The 18,839-nt window shown below is 33.3% G+C and overlaps 2 protein-coding genes and 1 long non-coding RNA gene across 6 annotated transcripts; 2 read left to right on the forward strand and 1 right to left on the reverse strand.

Annotated features, from left to right (window-relative positions):
• Window positions 1–936: 936 nt before the first annotated feature.
• LOC111240587 lies at window positions 937–3,243 on the reverse strand. The gene is made up of 3 exons (XR_002666015.1): window positions 3,121–3,243; window positions 2,246–2,496; window positions 937–1,331 (listed from the first exon to the last, which is right to left on the reverse strand). It is a non-coding gene; the product is annotated as an uncharacterized LOC111240587 (long non-coding RNA).
• On the forward strand, window positions 2,252–4,316 carry LOC106777220 (serine/threonine-protein phosphatase PP1-like). The gene is made up of 2 exons (XM_014664775.2): window positions 2,252–2,446; window positions 3,095–4,316. The coding sequence occupies exons 1-2, from the start codon at window positions 2,278–2,280 to the stop codon at window positions 3,826–3,828; spliced, it is 903 nt and encodes a 300-aa protein (XP_014520261.1). The 5' UTR covers window positions 2,252–2,277; the 3' UTR covers window positions 3,829–4,316.
• Window positions 4,317–11,595: 7,279 nt separating this feature from the next.
• On the forward strand, window positions 11,596–14,791 carry LOC106777042 (transcription factor FAMA). 4 transcript variants are annotated; one of them, XM_022775939.1, is made up of 5 exons: window positions 11,596–11,876; window positions 12,841–12,894; window positions 13,192–13,941; window positions 14,014–14,439; window positions 14,535–14,791. In XM_022775939.1, exons 3-5 carry the CDS (start codon window positions 13,204–13,206, stop codon window positions 14,622–14,624), a joined length of 1,254 nt encoding a protein of 417 aa, XP_022631660.1. In that variant the 5' UTR covers window positions 11,596–11,876; window positions 12,841–12,894; window positions 13,192–13,203; the 3' UTR covers window positions 14,625–14,791. The 4 variants fall into 4 exon arrangements, with proteins under 4 accessions (XP_022631660.1, XP_022631661.1, XP_014520029.1 ...); XM_014664543.2 differs by having other exon boundaries at window positions 11,597–11,876; window positions 12,841–12,970; XM_014664544.2 differs by having other exon boundaries at window positions 11,597–11,876; window positions 12,841–12,889.
• The last annotated feature ends 4,048 nt before the right edge of the window (window positions 14,792–18,839 follow it).

Here is an 18,839-nt window from a genome sequence, read left to right on the forward strand (position 1 = left end):
GTGGGGGGGTTAGAAGTGGTAGTCCGATTACCATCTATTTACTTGCAAGTTCACTGAGTCCCTTGAAGTTGAGATGTCCAAATCGTCAATGCCATAAGTGTGCTTCTTTTTCTGAAACATCTTCAATCTGAAGGCACTGAGAGTGTTGAGAAACCAACGACAGATAGAACATCCGGTTTCCCTTCATATTGGTTTGAATAATAAGACCTTGTTCTGGATGAAAGATTTTGCATGCACCATTTTGAATTAGTATAGACAAACCTTTTTCTTGGAGTTTTCCTAAGCTTAAGAGATTGGTCGTGAGTTCAGGGACATAGTATACGTCTGATATGATGTGAGAAGTGCCATTAATCTGGGCTCGTATGCTTCCTTTGCGGTAACGACCATTGTAATGTCATTGCCAAGTTTGACCATTTTATTGAGTCCATCTTCTTGTATTTATGTGAACCAAAGTCTGTTTCCAGTCACATGATTACTTCAACCGAAATACAAAAACCAATCCTCCTTTTGTAGTGATTGTGTTTCCTCATAAGCTACAAGCAAAAGTTCTTCCTCTACTCTGTTGCTTCTTCGAAAGATGCACAAGGAGCATTTTTCTCCAACCTAGGACACCCATATTGATAGTGGCCTAGTTTGTGACAATGAAAGCACTCAATGAGTGCTTTATTTAGCATATGTCTTTCACGTCCTCTTCCACAACCATGGCCACCACTCCTGCTACGACCTCGACCTGTTATTAGTTTTTCATCATGAATAACTTTCAACACCTGCTCATTTGGTTGAGAATCTTCCATTCTTTGTTCGTGGATGAGTAGGCTCCCATGAAGTTCATCCAAACTAAGGGTGTTCAAATTTTTTGATTCCTCAATTGAGCACACGACATAATTAAATGTTGAGGTCAGTGATCTAAGAATCTTACTAGTCACCATTGGATTTCAAATTTTTCTAAATTGTTATTGCAATGATATATTTCACACTTAGAAAGGTATAGAGAATGCATATCAAGCTTATAAAAAGCCTTAAAACAGAATTTGAACTAGTGCATAACAATTACAAACGTAAAACATAAAATGTCACAGAAATAGACGAGTCTTACGCAACTAAATAAAAGACCAGTTCTCCAATAGGAGAATTATTTAAATATAAAACTAACTAACAAGACAAAGATAACCTCCATCATGCGTCAATCCTCGTATCCTTGCCCATCAAACACAGGAAGATTCCCTGGTATGACACCAGCAGTAGCCATATCTGCACACTCACAATAATGCACTTTCACTCTTCCTCACGCAGATTTACAACCTGGCTCTCCGATACCAAAAGCTGTTGGGCTTATGATCAAAATCAAAAACAGTTGGACTTACGATCAAAACCAAAAACATACACACACCTTATGCAAAGAAAAAAGGGATCAGAGAGAAAAATAGAAGTTATTTTCTCATAAAAAAAACTAAAACTGCACTACATCAAAATAAAAGTCTGGGTAATAAAATAACGGTCGAAAGAACAAAAGACAGTTAAAACCGTCAATGAAACAGTGCATAAAATTTGATTACACTCAACAAACTTCAACTTCAAAGCCTTCAGACATTCTATACAGCAAATGGGAGACTAACAAATCAAAGGATGTTCCCGTATCTACCCTTAATAAAGCTTCCAATGGTGAAGAAGAAACCATGGCAAACATACTCTTCATGCTTCTTCCAATATCAGTTGACTAGACTTTCTATCTATCTGGCAGACTTTCAACCCAAGGTTCAAAAATAAATTTCATCATATTTCAAGGACTATATTGCAATATTATATATAATACAACAAAAAACTTGTTGAGAAAATAATGTATATATATATGGTAAGAAAAATAATATATTTGGACAATACACTAAAGAAATTGGTACCAAATTAATAATATTTTTGTCTTGGTATTCCAACTAACTAACTAAATAAGCCTATAAAAGAAAGAGATTCCCGCTTTCTAATTTTAGCGAGTGGGTGGATGCATGTTCTCCATTCCATTAGCTCCTTAGCTTCTGAGCCATAGAAAATAGTCAAATTGATAAAAGAAAAATGTGCTTCCTCAGAGCCCAAATATATCTGTCCTCAAAATTGGTTTGTTTTGGGAATATTTGTTTGCTCAATATGAGTGGGAGGGCGTGAAAGAACATATTTTTTGCATTGATGAGTTTGAGCCTGGGAAGAGAAACCTTACAATAGAATAGAATAGAAGAGAGAAGAGAAATCTTACAATAGAAGAGAAGAGAAGAGAATCGGAGGGTAATGGAAGGATTGGATGGTTTGATAGATAGGCTTTTGGAAGTAAGGAAGAACAGGGGGAAACGGATTCAACTGGTGGAGTCAGAAATTCGGAACCTTTGCAGCACGGCCAAAGATCTGTTTCTAAGCCAGCCAAACCTTCTGGAATTGGAGGCTCCCATAAACGTCTGTGGTGAGTTTATTCATTCATGCATTCACCTTCATATTGTTCGAGATGCTCATCTACAATAAATAAGACATTCACAAATTAAAAGATAATGTTAAATGAGTTTAAATATTTTATTATCAAAATAAAATATATCAGTCTTAGCATATAGAATAAGATATTGATATCCAAAAGTGAGTCAAGTTTATATTAGATAGAAATGGAAAAATTGAAGAAGATGAATATTAACTCAATCTACAAAATTGGAATAGAGATGTCTAAAAAACACAAAATATAGCTAGGATAATTATGATTCTGATATTATATTAAAAGTGGATTTTAAGTCTGACTCAATCCAAAAAACTGATTTGTAAGGTGAGATTTGCACCTCACTTGTATATTATAAATGGATATAATCTCTAGTCGACATGAAACTTCCAAAACACGTTCAGATATAGACATTTCGTAAATGATAGTAGAAATTGGATGGTCCAATAAGGATTCCACAGTCAATCCAAACAAAAATACTTACTTATAACTTACTATAATAGGAAATGATGATAATCTTCTATGTGATTGTATTCATATCTAATGAGTATTGTATCTTTATTTGAACCTCCTCTTCTATATATGCAAAGATAAAGTGATACGAAGTTGGTGAATGATTGTTTGCAGGGGACATACACGGGCAGTATCCAGACCTGTTGCGACTGTTCGAGTACGGTGGGTTTCCGCCGGATTCCAATTATCTATTCCTGGGAGACTACGTGGACAGAGGAAAACAGAGCGTGGAGACCATATGCCTGCTCCTGGCCTACAAGATCAAATTCCCAGAGAACTTCTTCCTTCTCCGAGGAAACCACGAGTGTGCCTCTATTAATAGAATCTACGGCTTCTACGACGAGTGCAAGCGCAGATTCAGTGTTCGCCTCTGGAAGATATTCACAGACTGCTTCAACTGTCTCCCCGTTGCCGCAGTCATCGACGACAAGATCCTCTGCATGCACGGCGGCCTTTCCCCGGACATGGACAGCCTCGACCAAATCAAAGCCATAGAAAGGCCTGTCGACGTCCCCGACCAGGGTCTCTTGTGTGACCTCCTTTGGGCGGATCCTGACACCGACATACGAGGCTGGGGCGAGAACGACAGGGGCGTCTCTTACACCTTCGGCCCTGATAAGGTTGCCGAGTTCTTGAAGAAACACGATCTCGATCTCATTTGCAGGGCCCACCAAGTGGTCGAAGACGGCTACCAATTCTTCGCCGACAGGCAGCTCGTCACCATCTTTTCAGCCCCCAACTATTGCGGCGAGTTCAACAACGCCGGCGCCCTCATGTGCGTCGACGAAACTTTACTCTGCTCCTTTCAGATCATCAAACCCATGGGCTTGCGAGGAAAATTCACATGACAATACAACTTCATAATCCCACGACACTTTCTGCATTCATTCATCGTTTCAAACAACCCCACAGTCAAAAATTTTGATTTTTCACCCCACAAAACACTGTATATATCCCTCTTATATATCACGCTTTCGTTCTCTTATCCACTCAACTTTATTAGGATTAGTGCTTTTACGTGGAAGTAATCTTCTCCGAGTAATCTGTACCAGTAGTGCTAGATAGTAGCATCTTTTCATTTTCTTATTTATGGACTTCTATATATCCTTTTCTGAAACTTGTATAGAAGATTTTCTATTCACAGTGCACTTTCCACTACTTGAGGTGCACTCTACGTCTTGTATATCATTTGCATGGTCATTAATATCTGCATGACTCCCAGTATATTAAGGTATTTTTCTTTCAAGCTTATTTTCTTCGTTTGTATTCTGGGGCTTTCGGATAAATGAACGACCAAATAATACCATTGCACTGCTTTTATCTAATGTCTCACTCCCAATCCTTTCTTTTCACTTGAAACCACCGCTTTATAATGTGTCTAAAATAGTGTAAGTCGGTCGATAGATATTATAATACTAGATTCTTTTACGAAGGTTAATTTGCTCTCGATCGTACCTAGCTCCCTTTTTTTAAACATTATCTAAAGGACTAAGTCGTGTCTCTCGTATCCAAGATTTCGTTTAAAAAATTCGTCAAAATTAGGAATGGATTGTAACTTTTAAAGATAAAGTCGTGAAAATAGCATAGAATTTCTTCATTAATATGAAGTTGTAAGGATTAAAGGTGACTCGTGTACTCAAATTTAAATTTCTAGTAAAGATAAAGTCGTTATCATGTTGGACGATTTCTTTCAAAGCTAGGTCGAGCTAAGTATTATTGACTTCTTCAAAAATAGGTTACACTAAAGTCGTCATTGGATGTGGTAATTTCTTTGAAAATAATTTTAATTAAAGACGTTATTGGATGTGACAACTACTTTGAAAATAATTTTCTAACTAAAGTCGTTATTGAGTGTGGTGAATTCTGTCAAAAACAAAGTTAAACTAAAGTCGCCATTGGATGTGACAATTTCTTCAAAAATGATTTCAACTAAAGTTGTCATTGAGTGTGATAACTTATGCTAAAAACTAAAATTGAAGTGAAGTCGTACATTGGTATCTTGACTTCGGTTAAAATGATTTTAAGTTAAAGTTGTTCTTTCATGTGATGACTTTAGTGTAATTAAATTTGAACTCAACTAGTGCTTACATATGACGACTTCATTGTAATTATTTTTAGGATTTAGTGTTTAGTATAATTAGTTTGCTCCCTGGGTTCTTACAAAACTTTATTATTTTTAACTTGTGTACTACAAAAAAGAGTTGATTTACCAACGAACAAAACCATCAATAAATACCTTGTCAAAAAAAATTAACAACATATAACAGTCATTGGTAGTTACCGACGGATATTTCGACAGTAATTACCAACGGACACAGGTGATCGGTAATTATCGAGGGTCAGAGATCGTCGATAATCACTGTGGAATAATGAACCCGGGGAATTACAGACAACCATTATCCATCGATAATGGAAGGAGATAATGAGTAACATTATCGACGACCTCTAACCTTTGATAATTACCGACTGTCAAATTTGTAGGTAATGTCCTCAGTGTATGGTTTGCATTACTGACGACCGTCGGTATTTACTGAAGGCTAAAGGTTATCAGTAGATAATGTCCATAGAGGATCAAGTGTAGTGGGTAACATTCCCTACCCACCACATAAACCTGCCAAGAAAACTCAATGTACACAAATTTCTCAACTCAGACAATGCAATCATTCTTAACAATTCAATCATGAAACATAATCCATATCATTAAAATCTGTATCATTAAAATCCATAGTTATTGTATCATTGAAGGAGTAAATAAAACCATTAAAATAAAAGACTGCACAAATGTTTGTAAAAGTATTTCATGAAGTCCTAATAATCATTATAGTGATCTGAATCATGTTCTTCTTCTTTATGTTATTGAGGCGGTTGTTGCTGAGGAGATGACTATACTACGATGGGCTACATTGGTAAGCATTGTTGTTGAAACGATGATGAGGTGGATTAATTCTGTCCATGTTGAGGCAACAATGTCATGACCAAATTTTTTAGATTCTCAAATCTCTGTAGAAATGCATCATAAGCCTGGTCACAAGCTTGTAGTTGCTATCTGAGGATGACACTCCTCTCTTCTGAAGTGTTGGCTCAAGATGGTGGTGCTTCGATATGCCTCTTCCAGCACTGTAATTGAAAGCAAGTTGTCATGCCTCATATAGTCATCCTTTCTTCTTTCCACCGATGACATCAACCCAACATTGTGTCCTAATGATGTCATCGCCAGTAACATTTTCTTGTGATGCAGCATCAAGAGTAGATCCCACCTTTAATATGGCCTGTGAGAGTCTAACGGAGAAATGTTCCTGTTAAATAATGTTGGAAAAAGAATGGCTTAGTTTCAACACCAAGAGAGGGGTGAATTGGTGAGGTTCAAAAATTAGAGTCTTTTTCAAATCTTTTTCACAAAGTATAAATCTTTCAAAGTTTTCTTGAATCTCAAGGAAAAAGATAAATCATTGCAGCGGAAAAATAAAGTTGACTGTGCAGAAAGTAAAGTCGACTTAAAGTAAAGAGTTGAGGGATAGAGAAAATCAAACACATTTTTTATACTAGTTCGACCTAATGCCTACATCCAGTGTCCTTCCACAACCAAGAAGCCAATGCACTATATTAGTCAAGGTTTTTACACAAGATTTCTATAGCGACCTCCACCTCAAAAGTATAGACAATCTTTCTAACCCTTTAACTAAAAGTATAGGCAGCAACACAAAGATCTGCAACAAGATATCCCCTTTTCTGCAATCTTCAACCCACTTTGAACAATCCTAAAAGTGTCCAAAACTTCCACAAGTTTTCTTCTTGTAATCCCAATAGGGCAGTCCAATCTTCAATAGATTGATAAAAGTCTTGATCAATATGATGAATACTAGCAGTGCAGATTTTGATCAAACAGTAAACGCATATCACTTCGTCCTAAAGAAACTCTTCAAAGAAAGATCTTCATCGTTTTCTTGATGAGTTCTTGGAGCATTTTCACAGAGATCACAATTTGAAACAATAAAATGAAATTGCTAGAATAACCAAAGTCTTTGTGAATTACAGAATCACGTCTATTTATAGTTTTCTATAAACAGACGCTCTTGTAGTCGACTTTGCCACTAATATAGTCGATTATCACCAAACAGTTATAACAGTTAAAACAATTAGCAATAGTCAAACCAACCAAATTAATTACTCATTTAATTCAGTTGACTTGTAATTAATGCTTGAACACAAAATCAAAATATATTCGTTATAGTCCACAAGCATTAACAAAATTTCAAAACATAACTAACTAAGTCGAATTCCATGCGCATGCAGTCGACTATAACACTTCAATTTATTTTTGATCGACTTATTTCATAATGAAGTCGACTTAAAACTTGCAATTTTGCCACACAATATAAGTTCAATTAAGTGGATGTGGTCTTCTTTTCAGAAACATATGTTATGCAATCACAAATGATGTATCATGTAGAAAATCAGTGAATATGCATACATATACGAAAATCAACACAAACATGTTCTTCAAGATTTCATACACAATAAAGATGTGAATATGTAACACCTATCAATACATGTTCTATTAATAATGTGTTGTCATCATCAAAAACCAGAACACTGTGAGATTAAGGTTTAGTTAAACCAGTGCTTCCCTTGTCAACAATCTCAACAAATAATATACACAATGTCAATTACATAAAGTTCAAAGTTTAAAAGAAAATAAATAGTACAATAATGAATTTTGTTAAATAGTTAGCTTACAATAGTCTTACGAAACCTCTCGTCAACATATGCATTAGTTCCCTTTCGAAGAAGAGTTTGTTAAAACACCTCATCAACGTGTGTGTATGTATATATATATATATATGAAGATTTTTATTATACGAATGACATGCTTATATGTGGTGATTGAACCACCTATGTTCAGTACACTATCTTTTTTTTAAGCAATATTTCTTTAGGTGGTAGCAGAAATAAGGGTCTTCTCTTGTAGTTCGTGCATCTCTGAACATTTCTGACAGCTTGTGAGATGCTTTGTTGTAGAAATTTTTCTAAATTTTAGCTTCATGCTCAGCTCTTCACTGTACCTTTTTCCATTATAGCAAATAATGTTATAATAAAGGAGATGAACTTCATCTTTCAAATGAATAAAACATGATTAAATAACAAGATGTTTTACCTTAAATATTTTCCATAAAGGTTCCCTATCCTTTGGAGAGAGACATAACACTAAACATATTGTGAACTCTTTGAGAAAGATAGAGATCTTGTAAAAATCTCTAGAGGCTTGGGAAACTTGGTGTTGCAGAGCTGTTGAAGTGTTGTTGTTGCTACATAGGAAAAAAGTTTGTCATCCTTTGTGAAGAATCAAAGGAGGTGTTCAAACATAGCAATCATCCTCTGTTTGTCAAAGGAAGTGTTATGAGGTATCAACCATCCTTGTGTGTTGGAGGAGGTGTTCATCCTTCGTGGAGTGTCGAAGGAGGTGTTCATCCCTTGTGGTGTCAGGAGAAGTGAGTCTCATCTCTTGTGCATCAAGAGAGGTGTTTTCTAAAACCTTAAGTTTTATCCTTGTGATTGTAGGTTTTGGTTTGTTTGTTTTAGTGAACTAGTTATTCTCTTGCTTTAGAGATTAACAACTGGACGTAAGGTCTGTTGATCTGAACCAGTATAAAACTAATTGTGCAAATCTCTCTTTCTCTACACTATTTATTGTTGTTGTTATTATTTGCTAAGTAAGTGAGAAGTAAAAATAATTTTAAAAGCACAAGAAACCAATTCACCCATCATCTTTGTTATTGTCCAATTCCATGCAAACTCATTCCACTGTTGCCGCTCTGTACAATTATCTCATCTTTTGGTTGTCCTAGTATCTAGAATGTGACTTTTCTTTGTAATTATTAAGAGACCCCTCTCTTTGCCTATTTAAGAGAGTCTTTCCACTACTTCTAATGGGTTGAATGTTTTTTAGAGTAAAGTTTGTTAAGATAAGATCGTTTATAAGACTAAATTGTCTAAACATTCTCATATGTTTTGAAGTTTAACAAACAATAATAAACAAAATGAGCATATAACAAAGTGTTATCTTTTGAGAAATAATATAGTTAAAAGATAAGCGTTTTATGAAAAAGATTTTTGAAATTTAAATACTTTGAGAAAAGTTTCAATAAACACATTAATAGATGAGTAGATACACTACTAAACGATTTCCTCACAAAAAGCGTCAATATGTTGTATGAGAGTCTTGCTAAATGCACTTGTACTATACTTTGCTAAACAAAGCTAGACAAGCTCTCACTATGATACATAAAAAGTTGGTTTTGGTAAACGTACTAAAAGGTACAAACGTTGTTCTAAAAACACATGTTGAAAGATATCTCACTAAATGTGCTCTTGAATGAAACGAGTATTTACTAAACAAGACACTGCTAGGAAAAACCTTGCATAGGCTAAACAGTACATTGTGTTAAACAAAGTTTTCATTAAACGATGAAACTCTCATGAATTGCTAGGTATCACTACTAGAATACTTAAACAATCAAATTTTGCTTGAGTAATGAAAAATTGAAATACTTATAGTTTTTCCGAACGTGCATTAAATGATATTAAACGTATAACATTTAAAAATAACAAAGGTGATAATAAAAAATACATATATGTATGCATGCATATCCACTTTACTTTGTGCAAATTACCTATGTCAAGTATGCACCTACTTTATCATGTACAAATCACAAGTGGACGTTAGAGACAAAGAGGACATTCACGGAATGTTCTCTCTATCAAAAGTCGCATCAAAAAGTTTGTACAACCTACTTTTGATGATGTAGTGAAAAAGCATGTCTACTCTAACAAGTTGATTAACCAAGAGTTGCTACCTACGACAAGGCGAAGAAGATCCGAAGATCAAAGCAAGTATTATCTAACAGATATTTTCTTGAAGCTTATAAATTGAATAATGGTGAAGAAAAGAGCAAAAGAATAAGCACACGAACACGAAAGAAAATATCTGAGAAGAAAAGCAATCTCAAAAGAAAAAGAAAATACACTCAAGCTTCATAGAATTATAAGCTTACTAGTGTAAGAAGAGAGAAAACTCTAAGATTCTGTTAGATTAAATTGTATTGTATAGACATTCTCTCTGCGAGAGTAATCGCCTAAGGACTTGTAAGCGATCTAATTGATTGTAAATTCTAAAGAGAATTCAAATACTTAACATTTAACTCAGTGGGGTTAAATGGTAGCTAAACGAGTTTGTCTAGTTGAAACTAGGAGTGAGTGAAACTCAAATAGATAGTGTATCAGGGAGATACCATAAGTGTATAGGGATACTAAGAGTAGTGAAGAATAATACACAAACCACGAGTGGGTGAAACTCAGTTTTAGTCAAGAGTAACGAAGGTTACTTGGATTGATTAGGTAATACTAGGAGTGATGTGAATACTCAGTTGTAATCTTGTTGAAGATTATAGTGGAACCTTCTAAGAGGTCTTAGAGGAGAACTACTCGTTGCTCAGTGGAGTGAACCAGTATAAATATAATTTTGTGTTTATTACTTCAATCTTACTACGCGTTTTTCATATGAACCTTGTAGTTGCTTATTATCTTAAATGGTTGTAAGAGCTCTTGTCACCAAAAGTTATTTTAAATAAGAGTCATCCTTGTCAAAATACTATAACAAATTTAATTAAGCGATTAAAAAATATTTATTTGAGAGCATGTACTTTGAAGATCACTTTCAAGTCAAGTGTTTAACAACTTATATAAATCTTTTAATCCTTAATAATTATTAAACTATCCTTAGCAACTTATGTATTATACTTTGAAAATAACTTTCAAGTAAAGTGTTTCACAACTTATATAAATCTTTTAATCTTTAATAATTGTTAAACTATCTTTAATAACTTTTATATATATATATATATATATATATATATATATATATATATATATATATATATATATTGAAAATATGAAGATTAATTTTATGGAGAGAACAAATTGATTTTAAAGGTTATCTTTGTCAATAATCTTATGAAATTTGTATTTATTAAAATTTGAAAATATAATAGTTTAGAATTATTGAATCTCACATATTACAAGCATATTTTTTTTCTACTATCAGGAACTATGAGAGTTGTTAAATATTGATAAAGTTAAAATATTAAAAAGTTCATAAAACGAAAAGAATTAGTTTATAAATGAATTAAATAAACCAAATTGAAGCTTAATTTTTTCTTAAATAATTAAATTTTGTTTCCAAGTTGAACCCAAGCTTTAAAAACTGGTGTGCACACTTACTTTATAAGACCTTCTCCTGTTAAAAAAATAAACACGAATGCCTGTCTATTTTGGAGAAATCTGCATGTGACCATGTGAGTCATTCACCACCTCATCCTCAAAATCCAAACCAAAAGATAAAAGGGTGATGCATAATTTTTATTCTACACTTATTGAACACAAACGAAAAAAAAAACATAATTTTTATTTTAAAATATAAAATATATCGAGATGAATGAAATAAAAAAAATGAAATATTATAGAAAGGTGTATTTGTCCTAAACAGGAGTGGTTGAAAGATTCAAAGATATAAAAAAGTGTAGAAGTTCATAGTTACCTCATGAAGGAAGGCGGCAAAGTAAAAGAGAGCGTTGGTGGCTTGTGAGAAACATTAATAAAAGGTGGTGAATATGTGAGGTGCAAATTAATCTCGCTTAGGCTCTCTCTCTCTCTCTGTCCTTTTCTGTGACCTTTCAAGAAGTCAAACGCACCCTCAGCGCCCCCACACCTTATATATATGCACAAAAAATCATCACCATCTTCAAAAACAACAACAACATCAACGTACCCATTTCGATTTTTCCATCGTCCTCTTCTGTTAGTCTACTGCTGGGCCACACTACACACCTCTTTCTGACAGGTTTCCTTGCTCCCAATTTTATCTCATTTAATTATTCTTCATTTCCATCAAATCAACTCTAATATATATATATATATATATATATATATATATATATATATATATATATATATATATATATATATATATATATATATGTGGTGTTTTTGTTACTTGTTTTTGTTCATGTCACATGCTAGATTCAAATTATCTTCCCAGATCATTGTTTATATTGTTATTGCCAAAAAGGGAAGTATTTCACTCACATAATAATAATAATTGATCTCTTAATTTTATATGATTTTATTTTCTCTTTTCTAGTTTTTATTTTAACCTTTCCATAAGTTTACTTAATATTTTTTTAGGTTCTCAAGTTTGTTTTTATATACCTAACTTTTTTAGACTCGTAATTTTTAAAAAATTAGTTTAGTATATTCGTAATAATTAAAACAAATTTATAAACAAGTAATGTAAATGATTATGGTAAGAGATTTTGAGCACAAATAATCACATATAATGTAAATACTTCCCTGATCTCAATAAACAAAGTGGTAAGCTACTACTCTTATCTTATAGGTCATTTACAAAATAGAATATAATTTTCTATTTTATTATGATCGATCATACACAAATATCACATTTTTTTCTTCTACATTTATTCAGCACCATTAAAACATAAAATAAATTGAGATAAATCAAGTAGAAAGTTAAAAATATTTGTATTTTATTAGGTACTACTAGAAAGGTGTAAAAAAATTGAAAGGTATATCTGTATAATTTTCCTTTTATTATTTATTAAGCATCTTATTACATGTTTGACAATATTTAGAGGATAGGTAAACTACAGCTATTATTTAGGTTTTAGACTATTGTACTATTATTAAAATTATTTTAATTTATATTTTTGATTCCAAATATTTAGTTTTTTAAGAAAATAGATATATATCTGACAATACTTACTTAGTGGACATGCGAAATGATGCAGGTGGAGGGCCCTGGAGAAACTTCGTTGTGGGGTTTTGTCTTAACATGAAGTAAGGTCAATTAGGGTTTCTCTCGATTAAAGTCATCTTCTTTATAAGCTAATAAGAATGGAGAAAGATCACAACTATTCGGTACAGACATATATATATATATATATATATATATATATATATATATATATATATATATATATATATATATATATATATATATATTTATATATTTATAGATCTTCTGTGGCTTTTTTATGTTTTTGGCTCCATTAAAGCTATTCATGTCAGATCTTTTCACCCTCTCATATCATCACAATATGTTGTTTTGTTCCAATTTTGCTGAATATCCATTACTGCAGGCACCACTATCCATGCCTCCAAGCTTCAACACACTTGACTACTCTCTAGATCACGACCAAAACCACCTTTATCCACCAAATCACCATCAACAGCAGCTCATGAAGTTCCAAGCTTCTGCTGATCAAAACAATAATGGATCAATGGTGGATTACATGCCTCAAACACCACCAACACCACCACCACCACATGGTTTTTATGCTGCTTCTAACACTGCCACAATATCCTATGATAAATTGAGTTTTGCAGACGTGATGCAGTTTGCGGATTTTGGACCTAAGTTGGCTTTGAATCAAACAAAAAGCTGCGAAGAATCTGGGTTAGATCCAGTTTACTTTCTCAAGTTTCCAGTGTTAAACGACAAGATGGAGGAAGAGCAGACTCTGATGGTGAATGAGGACCCCGATGGTGAAGCAGAAAATCACGATGAGAGGTTCAACTTGGTGGATGTGGAGGAGAAGTCAAGGGTTGGTGAAGAGGGAATGATGATGAGAGAAGATGAAGAGACTCGGCTTTCTGATGACAACAACAATTCCGTGCAGATTCGGTTTCTTGGTCAGGAAGAGACTCAGAAGAATGCAGGAGTGCAGGAAAACAAGAACAAGAGGAAGAGACCAAGAACTGTTAAGACAAGTGAGGAAGTTGAGAGCCAGCGCATGACCCACATAGCAGTTGAAAGGAATCGAAGGAAGCAAATGAATGAGCATCTTCGTGTTCTTAGATCACTCATGCCTGGTTCATATGTTCAAAGGGTAATAAAATATTAAATTCATTCCATTGAAATCACATCATGCACTCTTGAAACTAAATTTTTTGTTGTGTAGGGTGATCAAGCTTCTATAATTGGGGGAGCTATAGAGTTTGTGAGGGAATTAGAGCAACTTCTTCAGTGTTTGGAGTCACAAAAGAGGAGGAGGGTACTGGGAGAAGCTCAAGCAAGACAAGTTGGGGAACCCTCCATTGCACAACAACAACCTCCTTTCTTTCCACCTTTGGCAATTCCGAACGAGCAGATGAAGCTGGTGGAGTTGGAGAGTGGACTTCGTGAAGAAACAGCAGAGAGCAAGTCATGTTTGGCTGATGTTGAAGTCAAGCTTCTAGGATTTGATGCCATGATCAAAATCTTATCAAGGAGGAGGCCAGGACAGTTGATCAAAACCATTGCTGCACTCGAAGATCTGCAACTAATAATCCTTCACACCAACATCACCACCATTGAACAGACAGTTCTTTATTCATTCAATGTCAAGGTAAACATGGATCCCCTTATATTTACTTTAAGATCTATACGAATTAGTTTAAGATCCTTGTGTTAACTTGATTCTGCTAATGGCTGTGTATGTAGGTGGCTAGTGATTCAAGGTTCACCGCAGAAGATATAGCCAGTTCGGTGCAGCAGATATTCAATTTTATCCATGCAAACACTAGCATGTGATAACAATTATATGTCGTTATTATAGATGTTGTGTGCTAGTGTAGGTGCTGTGTTTGTACAAGAATAACTAGTGATTCCTATAGTTACTGACATTGATTTTACACCATATGTTGTTTCGATTTATTATTTGTCTTTGTCGCAAGGATGACTGAACAAGATGATTTATATGAGTGGTAACGTGGCCTTTCTATCATTTTCTCTCTCTCTTAAAACTAAGACAATGTACACAGATGTTTTAACCTTTTTATTTTCATGTCTTTCTCTAATTTCTTTAAACCAGTTTCACTCGTCACTATTTATTTTTTTTCCACTTCAAAAAGATATATTTTTTTCAAGATTTACGAGGAAAATGAAACTTTGAAGCTGTAATAAATTATATATATATATATATATATATATATATAGTACATTCCCATTCACTTTTCTGTCACTAAAAAACATGTATCTTTCTTTATTTTTTTCAAAAATCTTAATCTATATTATTTTTATTCAAATAATAAATTACACTTTTATAATACACATATTTTATTTAAATCAATATAAATATTAGATCTTTACTTATTAAAATAAGATAATATATTAAAATTTTTAATAGGTAATCTTTTATATAAATATATATATATATATATATATATATATATATATATTTATATGAAAACGTAAACCATATAAAGGACAAAAAAAATGAGTTAGATCTGAAAGTCAGCCTCTCTTATTTACTTTTTAGTAAATCATATATATTATTTTAAATATATGAGTCAATAAAATAATAACACATAATATAAAAAAATTATTAAAATATAATAATCCATCTTATGATCCCATTAAACTAATCTCACGTTGATGAGTTAATTTATTTAACATATATTTTTCTCTCAATTAATTTTTAATCTTTATTACAAAAAATATTCATCTATCTGAATCAAATAATTTTTCTATCAAAAAATTATAATAAAAAGTTGTTGGTAATGAAGTATATCAACACATCTTCAATTTAATTCTAATTCGTTTAACATATAAATTAAGTCAAATTCAATTTAATCTGCATTAAGAAAAAATTGTATTTTTTTCAAGTCCAATAAATTGAAACTACACTGAATTAGATTGAATGATATATTTGAACCTTATAGTCCTTAAAAATATGTGAAATTTAGTTTTAGTCATGATAAAATATGTTTCTTTTTAAATATAGGGTTGACGTAAGAATTACATTATATATATCGATATCTTTTTTCCTCCCTGACATTATACTCTTATTTTCTTTTCTCTCTTATAGTTTAACTTAACTGCATTGTTGATTTCATGGTATCACAGAAATTGATGTATGGAGAAGAGAAGTCTCTTGGATAGCATTGTTAGGTGAATTAGATAAGTATTATAATATGTAGAGAGATTATGACATAATTAAGGTTTAGGATTGGTTGACTTATCTAATTTGCATGAAGTGAGTGAGTTGATGATGAGCAGTAGGAAGTGAAGAGTTCATGGCAGAAAGTGTTGGAGACAAAATCTTCAATTTAGTGTTTCTTTATGAGATTCGGAAGTACATGACTCTGAGGAGCAAAGTCAACGTGTCCCGTAACTTCCCTTTTCTCGATCTTTTGACCTGTCAGAAGAAAGTAAGACCATGTTGGAAGTATTAGGCTGGATTCAGATGTTGCCACCCATGTAGGGTCTCCCTACTTTTCAATCTCAATCTCAATCTCTGCATCTTTTCTGGCTTATCACTTATAACACCCTTACTGTAACATCATCGGAGCTATTATATATAACTTATGAGGCAATAATATTTTTCTACAACCTTATTTAGGAAAACAATATAGTTATCATGTTTCAACTGTTGTTTTCAATAATGTGCATATAAGTTTTTCCAACAAAAAAACTTTTTGAAAACACATAGATATTGTTGGAATTAGTACAATGATTTTGGTAAAATTTGTCGTTAAAGTAAATTAACGATATTAGGGCTGGGCACAGTTTACTTAAAAACTATAAACTATAGTTAATCTATATTGTTTTGTATTTAAGGAACTGAAACTATATTTACTAAAAATCAGTTATAATGTTTAACAGTTCAGTTTAAAAATATTGAACTAATTGTACAGTTAACTGTTAATTGTGTGGTTTAGTTCATTTATTATCATAATTTTCTCCCTGTCTCTTACGTCCCATTACATTCCTTTCTGAAGTTGAAAGCTTGTTGTCGTTGAAGGATCGTGGTCATGGTTCACCATTGAAGGCTCGTCGTGGTCCGCCACAACTCGTCGTCGTGGTCCGTTAATCTTGTTTTGGTTTCCAAGAAGTCTGATAAAATTTATAAAGAGCCCAAATCTCCATCTAAGGCTACCAAATCTCCCAAAAAGTCTTTGAATATATATTTAATTTAGTTATGGATAACACTATTTTAAGATGCCTTTTGGTGTAACAGAGATGGGGTTTGATGGTTGAAATTTGTATTGCGGTTTTGTTCTATTACGTGTAGGATTTTGCTTCATTCATGAAAACCTCTCGTTTTCATCTATTTTTTCTCTCTACCACAGTTGTTTATCATGCATCTTCTCTAAGAAGACACTTCTTACGATTTTGTATTGGGCAAACAAAAGGTTATTAAGTTGTGTCCCAAAACCCAAGTGGCTTCAACGGTTTTGTATTTGATTGTAGTTGGTAGTGCATAATCAGTGTCAAAACATTCCATTAGTTTGAGTTAAAATAGTTCACTAAACTAAAATATAGTTAATTAAAAAGGAGTTAACTGAACTGCATTGATTAAGTGAACTAAAAAATAGTTCACTTTACTTACTTTAAACTATTTTTTAATTCAGTGCAGTTTTTTAAAATTAATTTATAGTTAATTATAATTTTTTATAGTGCAGTACACTATGGAGCAGTTTATCCACCCCTAAACGATATATAGTTTTGACTTCAACTGTCCTTGTAATTTAATGAAAACTATCTTATAAAAATTTAAAAAAAAAATTCAAATTGCAATTGTTTTTGTTCGAATATGACCGAGAGTTAAAGGTAAAAATTGTCATCGTTTGTTTACTTTTTTTTTATATATATAAAACTTCATTTTAATTATGTCATGACACACCACAAAGTTTTACCCAACAGATAGCCACAATTGGTAAGAGGTTTTTCATATTGTAAACATTACTGTAGGGTCACTTGGCCATATTGGAGACCAAACGGTCATTTACTGCTCCCATAACGAGATCGATCGATAGAGACAAACATTAGAGTAATTTAAAGCTAATTATTAATCAGTAACAACCATTAATGGATAATTATTAAGTTTGGTTATATTCTCATTTTAAAGTTTATAAATATAGATTCAGTGTCAAGGTAAAGGACACTTTTTCATTACCTAACTTTAGCAAAAAGAAAACCCTTTTGAGATACATATCTGATTTGAGCATCAAAATGTCTAGTACAAATCAACTCTTACATTGGATGGTCGACAAGGAGTTATCACTCGTAGGTTGGGTACCAAACTGGGAACGCGAAGAAGAGTAAGCTGATAGCAGTCCTCGACCCCCAAGAAGCAGAAAAATTTTGACGCCTATCGTGGAGTCGAACGAAAAAGAAGACACCCAACAAGGATCACAAGGAGCATGACAGATCAATCAAACCCTATGGGGTTAGTTCAGGAGATGCAGAGATGCAAAAAATGGAAAGGAGATATGATGCGGAGATAGCGATGCTGAGAGCCAAGCACGTCACAGGGCAGGGAAAATTGTCTGCCCAGCAATCAGTGTCCCTCAACCATGCTTCAATCTAGGAGAGTGAACATATACCAAAGAGCAAACCAGGAAGGGGTAGGAGGCAGATAGCGCCATTGCTAGGACGGACCGATCGGATCATGTTGATCACGCAAAAGGTTTACATCCATTCACAGTGGAGGTATTGGAGACCCCAATGGCCAAAAAGAAGATACCTTTAGTGCTCAAAAAATACGATGGGTCAATTGATCCAAACGACCACCTTTGGACCTTCACTAACACCATAGCCTTTTACTCACCAAGTGACATGGTATGGTGTCGAGCATTTTCTTTGTCCTTGAAAGGAGAAGCCTTGGTATGATTTAATGCGCTACCACCAAATACGGTGGACTATTTCAACACCATACACAATCTCTTTGGGCAGCAATACGCGTCCAGTAGGGTTCAAAACCTTACATACCTAGCGTTAATGAGTACCAAACAGCGAAAGGAT

This window comes from Vigna radiata, chromosome 11 (genome assembly GCF_000741045.1).
Source record: "Vigna radiata var. radiata cultivar VC1973A chromosome 11, Vradiata_ver6, whole genome shotgun sequence".
NCBI lineage: Eukaryota > Viridiplantae > Streptophyta > Magnoliopsida > Fabales > Fabaceae > Vigna > Vigna radiata.